This window comes from Nelusetta ayraudi, unplaced genomic scaffold (assembly GCF_046127955.1).
Source record: "Nelusetta ayraudi isolate G7.1 ecotype Tasmania unplaced genomic scaffold, CSIRO-AGI_Nayr_v1 ptg000092l, whole genome shotgun sequence".
NCBI classification, from domain to species: domain Eukaryota; kingdom Metazoa; phylum Chordata; class Actinopteri; order Tetraodontiformes; family Monacanthidae; genus Nelusetta; species Nelusetta ayraudi.
Genome location: NW_027466142.1, coordinates 4,780,304 through 4,787,500, shown reverse-complemented (window position 1 = coordinate 4,787,500; position 7,197 = coordinate 4,780,304). Strand labels below are relative to the sequence as shown.

The window sequence follows — 7,197 nt, the reverse complement described above, 5'->3', positions numbered from 1 at the left end:
CACTATTTCAGACACCTCTAATTAGCATGTTCAATAGATGGATCATTTAATGAACTGCCAGCACGCCGGCACCTTCAAGCTGCCGACGACGGAAATTGTCAATTTAAAACGTGCACGTCGCCCCGCTGTGTCCAGGTTTGGCATTTTATCGTGTTCATGACTTTGGATTCCTTTGGCTGCGTGTTCTATCTTCCCCTGGTACATTTGTAAAGTGGGCTTTAGTCTCCTTTTTTTCCCCATGTCGAGTAAAGATTAAGTATTGACAGTCCCATCCTCCGGATTACACATACAAATAAACACAACATCCATCCATTCATTCGTTTTCCCGCACTGCTTATCCTGGTCTGCTCAGGGTCAAAGCCGGGGTGCTGGAGTGCATCTCTGGAGGCCGGAGCCGCGGACACCCTGGTTGTCAAATCGCCCGTTTATCACAGGGCCAGTGCGGAGAGACCAATGAGCAAGCATAACCTGTCAAAAGCTTATTTTAATTGGCTGACTCCACAGAACGTTTGCACACAAAGCGCAGCCGCTGTGTGTGTGTGAGAGACAGAGACAGAGACAGAGAGAGAAGCCCTTTTCATTCCCCCGTCCCCTCCTCCGGGCCAGACAGTCAACTTTGACATCCGAGTTTCAGCACAAAAGCGCAAAAAAAATCGCAGAGATCTGACGTCGCTATCAACGCCCTCATCCACCGACCAGCTCCATGTGGCGTTAACATGCACAATAACACTTGTTCCCACCCTCGTGGAGTATTTCTAGCAAGCAGGTGGCAGGAGAGGAAGAAACAAACTGGACAACTAACAGACAGACATTCGTTAGCTGTATTTAAGTCACAAGTTTGATTTTTATGCTGTCATATTTTTATACTTTTTCCATGTTATGGTTTACTGAGGCTGTACCTGTTGTACAGGAAGGCAGCAGAGTGTGCACAGCGGGGGAGGTTTGTCTATTTGGGACGGAAAAATCTGTCAACATAAATTTATGGCATTTCAGGCCCTCTGAGCATTTTCACAGCCCACCACTGACAAAAACACAGAAGGAAAGTCAGATAATGTTTGGTTACCTAGCAAGGCTCTTTTTCAGGAATACGCCGTCAGCTTAAGTGACCTTATAGGCATAAATCTGCATGAGTCCATGTCCATAATGATGCTTTCTGACTATAGGATGGAGGAATAACACCTCTGTGCTATACAATTTATTCATTTTATGATTTTTTTATTACATAATGTGTTTAGGTTAGCCAAAAAAAAACAAAACAAACTCAATAGAAAGAGCACATCACACACACATGAAGACGTGTTTCAAGGGATGATAAAAGTGAGTCACTACTCTGACCGATCCATTCATATTTCTGGTTACTGGTGTGGCTAATTCACACTTTTATTTCTCAGAAATATCAACACAAGCAGCTCTGCTAGATTGCTTTTCTAATACGTATATACATACATAGCACCCTTGTTGTTACCATGTTGATGTCGACCTGTTTTGCTACCTGGTGGAGGGCTCTGAAGGAAGGAGCAGGATCTGAGTCTCCATCGCTTATTAAAGTCAAGCCAAGCAAACATGGATATTTTTTTTCAGAATAACAAAAAATACCTTTTCCTTGCAACCGACTTATTAATGAAGACGCTCATTATAGCAGCGCTACTTACAGTCTGGCCAAAACAAGTGCCGAGAACAGCCAAACCGACCGACCGACGCCGGCGAGGACAATCTAACTTGGCAAGTCAATCTGCTGGCAAACGCCCGACCCCGATACAAGAGTTTGCCACGCGTCTTCACTTCACCGAAACAACGCGATCAGCAGCCGCGATAGCTTTGAAGACTGACCTGCGGGCTGAGTGCAGAACTCCACGGAGATTTCCCTCTTTTCCCGCTGGTCCATGGGAAGCTGCCAAGGCACCTGATGAGGCAGCGCCACAACCTTCACCTTGTAAACCGTCATTGGCTTCAGATTCAAGAACTTGTACCTGTAGCCGCCCGCCTTGACCATGTCATACTCGGCGCCGTTGAGGAAGATGGTATGACTGTAGTTGCTGTTGCTGGGCATCCAGGAGAGCTCGGCGGAGCCCTGCGTGATGCCGTCCACCCGCAGGTAGTAGGGGGCGACCACCACGTCCTTGCCCACCAGCATAGTGCAGCGTAGCTCGTCTGACAGGCCGCGGTCGGTGATGGTCTGCACTGTGACGCGGTACGTGTTGGTGGCCAGGTTGAGCTTCTCGATGAGGGACTTTGTCCTGCCCCCGTAGGGGACGCTCATGCGCAACTCCTTGTCCACAGAAACATTGTAGCCGCTGATGGAGCCCCAGCCGGGCGGCACCACCGGGGGGTCCCAGCCGATGATCACGCTCTTGGCAAGTTGTTTAATCAGGTTGATGCGGCGGGGATAAGGCACAACGTCTTCGCCGACCTCGTCGATGCTGACGTCCAGGGTTCCCGTCCCGTTGCTGGACGGGCCGAGGAGGTCCATGCCCAGGCTGCTGGTGCTCAGGCAGTCGAGCTTTTTGTCCGACAACAGGCTGCCGAGGCCCGTCCCGCCTAGCCCCCCGAGTCTCTGAGACGCCAGGCTACTGTGATTGAGATAGCCTGGTTCTTTAGCTACTGTGTCCCTGTGTTGGGCGGAGGACGTCTCCTCTTCTTGGACGAAATCCACAAAGTTGGAGGGGACGAGTCCCCGCTGTCCGTCCAGCAGCTCACCTGAGTGGACAGAGAGCGAAAGGGTGAGCGCGGTGGAAAGCGGACCGCGGGGAGGGAATCATCCCAAGGTGGGCGAGACCTTCGTAAAAGCCGTCTTCATCCATTGTCCCGTAAACATAGAGGTATTTTCCTGCCACCAGGGGGAGCTCTGCCTCAGGATGCTCATTAGGCCCATCATAAGGATTGTAACTGCAGCAAAAACGAGAATCAATTCACAAAAGCTTCATTCTCATGTTCAGAATATTTTCAGGAACCACTTTAAAGAAAAAAAGCACTTAAAAATAAAAACTCCGCCCGAAAAATAAAATCTGCAACAAAAGGGAAAGAATTGTGCTAAATATGAATTGATTTGTTTTGTTTTTCTACGAGTGCACGGGAGCCGAGGACAGTGTGTGCGGAAAGCTTTGGCAGTGCTTCACATATTCGTGCTCTGAGGATTCCAATTATGTTTTGTGCTGACAGGTCATTTTCTTTTGAGATAGAAACACTGAATCATCTTTAAGACTTTAGCCTAAAGCTCCGCGAGAGAAGCGAATAATCGCTACAGCCAATTCAAAGAGGTATGGAGAGACTCTCTTTTAATCATTACATTCACAAGGCTTCAAATGTTTAATTTGATTGGAGGGGTCTGGAATTTAGTTCCTATTGGAACTGTAAAGACAAAAATCAAACTACTCAGAATACATCAATAGTGCAGCTCTTGTTCGGAATTTTTGGGAACTGTAATATATTCCCACAGCTTTAATTTTCAGTCTGATTCCAGTGCCAGTGCAGATGTTTGTGTGTCATTTGTAATTTGTTTACATACCTGTAACGAGCAATGCACAGGCGAACTTTCCCTGTGAACCTGGGTTTGGATCTGGTCGTGAAGCCGAGCTCTTTATCCATCTAGACAGAGGTCGAAACAGTTACATTACAGAGACACAACACCAGTCCCAGGTTGATTTTTGTCAATCTCATGTGAAAAAGAAATAACCAGAAGTGACATGTTTTGTAAATGAAAATCACAAAGACAATTAATTGTGAAACAAATAACTTCTGCTGTGTTTAAGAAAAAAACACCTTTGGAAAAAAGTTTGAGTTCATTAGCAACCACTGTGGTGTTGATGTTCTGGAGTACAGATGAAATTCAACAAACAGGAAAGAACTGTAATAATAGCATTTGTAACATCAGCTTTCAATATCAAACTTGCTTTAACCGCATAATTGTAAGTAATATAAGTTGTGGGTTTTTTTTTTTTTTTTACACCTTTTTTCAGCTCTACGAGAAAAAGAAAACATTGTTGTTGTAAAAGTTGTTCTGGCAGCTGGAAGAAAACAAAAGCAAAATATAAAAAATGCTAATGCTGCTAATGGAGAACTGCGCAATAAGGCAAAAAAAACAAAAAACAAAAAAACATTTTGACGTTTGCCAAAAGCGGCGGACAGCGTTCGGTACCTCGGAGAGGAAGGCCCGAGCTGGGCTGCGGGTTCGACTGCTGCGAGTGAGCAGTGTTGGCTTGACAGAGAGGAGCTCCGGCTTGTCTCCGCTGGTCTGGAGCGGCCGGATGAACTCGGATATCAAAGATTTGCGTGTTGGAGCCTCATTGCCTGTGAAATAAACAGAACTTGATCATCAGATCCTCACATCACAAGGGCACTCGTATCAAGGGTGCGACAAGGGAATTTATTAAACGTGGACGTAGATGCAAAGAAAAAAAGAGGACTAGAGCGCAGGTGCGCGGTGTGGCTGAGGCACAACCACGCGTGAAGTTACACTGATGAGGGCATAAATGTTTATTTTTCTCTTTGTGCAGTGCGTTTATATGCGTGTTTATTTGCGCTAACATATAAATACAATGTCCCTCACATTCTACATCATTTTGGGTTGATTGTGCTGCTCTGAGTGGACAAATGTGATCCCACAGTCAAATGGCCTAACTCGTTTATTTTGTATACGTTTCATCTGAAATGCATTGGAAGGTTTGTTTGGTTACATTTGGCAGCTTTCAGGATGCACAGCAACAAGATGCTGCTCGCTACAATGGATATGTGACATTATGTTTAAATTATGTACAACTCAGCATGTACTGCAATGTACATTTAGTGTTGAGGGTTATTTACCATTATTTAAGTACATAGGGAAAGAGAGCAAAAACAGTAACATTAATCATTTCAATATTTGTAATATTCCTGAGCACTGGCGTCCAAATCCTGGAGATCATGACTTTTTTTTTTTTTGAGTTGTTGTTAAGGGACCTCTTGGTTATGTGATCAACACTGAGAAGTGGGTCACTTTCTGATACCGAATGAAGAACGACATCATACACTGTACACCAGCAGAGTAACCTGACACATTGAAACATGAGGCTTCTTGCTGCCATTGCTACTTTCTGTCCTGAGGCTCAGAGGCTCCCATATGCAGAGCACACAGTCAATACAGTGTTTTCATTTTCAAAATTTGCTCCAGAGAATAAATAAATACCAATCTTTTTGACAGCACCTCATAAATGTTCCAAATCCAACTTAAAAGAAAAAGAAAAAATTATCTCTGTCTCAGCATTATTGCAACATCGTTGCTCCTCTGCCTCTCCTTTGTAAATAGACTAAAATGAATAGAATGAAAATGACTGCCAGCAGCTGCATTCGAAATTCGCAATCACATTCAGGAAATTTCACCTTTACCAGACTGAATCGATTTTAAGACGCATTACAAAAAAAACAAAACCCTGAAAACCTTCAGCATTAATCTGAGCTTACCTTTTCCTATTGGGGCAGCCAGTCCATTTAGGAGCTGCGACAGTGATTTGTTTGGCGAGCCGGGAGATTCGCACAAAGTTAAAGGTTCAGTGCTGAGGATATCAAACTTCCCCGCCTGGAGCCGGAACTTCTCCAGCTCTTTTGACAGGAGGTTGAACTGTTCGCTTTGAGACCGGCATTTTTCCTCCAGCTCACGGACTTTGGCCTAATCGGGGGGAGGGGGGAGTAGAATCAACGAGAAGCAGAGCGAAAGACAGGCAGGCGACGAAAAAAAAAGAGAGACAGAAACGAGAAATGGAAGGGGATGGGGGAGGGAGGGGGGGGAACAAAAGCAGCAAGAAATAAGAAAACTGTCGGATGCAAGATGACACAAAGGAAATAGGCCTGTACCTGTGTGTGCAGCGATTACAAATATGACATTTCTACGGACTACACACAAATACGACACGGAAGGACTAACTGCAGACTGACGGACCAGTCATTCAAGGGCGACCCTCTTGAAATGACCATCCAACTACTTTCACACCACTACGACACATTTCCAGTTTCGGAAAACCAATCACATGCACGGCTACGGTTACCAGTATTGACACAAGAAGAGCTTCTTGTCGCTTCGAGAAAGCAAGCATCACCAAATCAAAAGTGAACACGTCTGACGGTTACATTGGCAGTTTGGCCGCTGTAATGTCGCAGTGTGAAAAGACCAAGACCAATTTTCTTGACTTGCTGCATCGACTTTACTGTCTCATTCATGCTTATTTGGCAACATTTAGCAAATCGGGAAGAAAAGGAAAAGCCATTTTGATGCAAGTGCTGCAATTTTTTCTCAGTGTCTCAAACTACCTTATGACATGTTAGCCTGTTATTACACCTTTTTTATTACACTTATTACACTGCAACAAAGCACTTATGGAAACTTTTGGGTTAGAGTCGTACATGAACATTTCTGGTCATGGTCTTTTCAGTGAATGTAATGGCGGTTAAAAAGCAAAACAAAAATAAGATAAAATAAAATACACCTGTTGATCATTTAAGATCAAGAGAACATCAGTGTTGATCCAAATGTTTGGGCAGGTATAAGAAATTCCTGGTGCAAAAGCATGATTCAAATTAAAGTTGTTGTTTTTTTTCTCTATTAAAATTGAATTTTTAATTCAAACAAACCAAAAGAAAAACACTTGTTGATCTCTATCTGAGTCAGAGCATGTGATTGCGTCAAAGGAATTTTCTAGCACCGCCCCAGTGCACCTCGACGGTGCAGCTGCCGTCTATGATGCTGGGTTTACAAGAGCCTGCGTCATGCACACAGGTGTCAGCTAGACGGAACATGCTGTTAGAAGGCGGATGACAAAATGCTCCTCTGCGAAAAACAGAATTAGTGAATTAGGATGAAGAAGGTGTGAAAGAGCATCATACAGATCTCGGCTGTACGGTGGTTAGACCGAGTTTAGACACATGCGTCATAAAAGACATGCAATCAGATCATGTATCATCATTATTATTAGAACAATTACACAAGGTCATGGAAGGTAGGATTTAAATAAACAGTCTCTTAGACGGAAGGCAGAAGTTGAGATGAGGAAAATTTTATTTTATCATTTTGGTTTTTCATTTCAAATGGCAGGACTTTGAGACAATGCAGGCCATTTCTTAGACTGTAAGTTATCTCAATGGCTGGTTTTCTTTGCAAGAATAATCCGTAGTAGCACTCTGTTCTATACTCCAAACTTAAAAACTCCAGCACACTTTAAAGTTGATGTT

General features: G+C 44.2%; 1 protein-coding gene across 2 annotated transcripts in view; it reads right to left on the bottom strand.

Moving 5' to 3' along the window:
- The window catches only part of rimbp2b (RIMS binding protein 2b), an 86,917-nt gene that overhangs the window by 19,563 nt on the left and 60,157 nt on the right, over positions 1–7,197 (bottom strand). For both annotated transcript variants that reach the window (XM_076047045.1, XM_076047046.1), the window contains 5 exons: positions 5,437–5,641; positions 4,136–4,287; positions 3,506–3,585; positions 2,777–2,886; positions 1,831–2,697 (listed from right to left, as the gene is read on the bottom strand). In XM_076047045.1, coding sequence (XP_075903160.1) covers positions 1,831–2,697; positions 2,777–2,886; positions 3,506–3,585; positions 4,136–4,287; positions 5,437–5,641 — 1,414 coding nt within the window. The remainder of the gene's footprint in view (positions 1–1,830; positions 2,698–2,776; positions 2,887–3,505; positions 3,586–4,135; positions 4,288–5,436; positions 5,642–7,197) is intronic.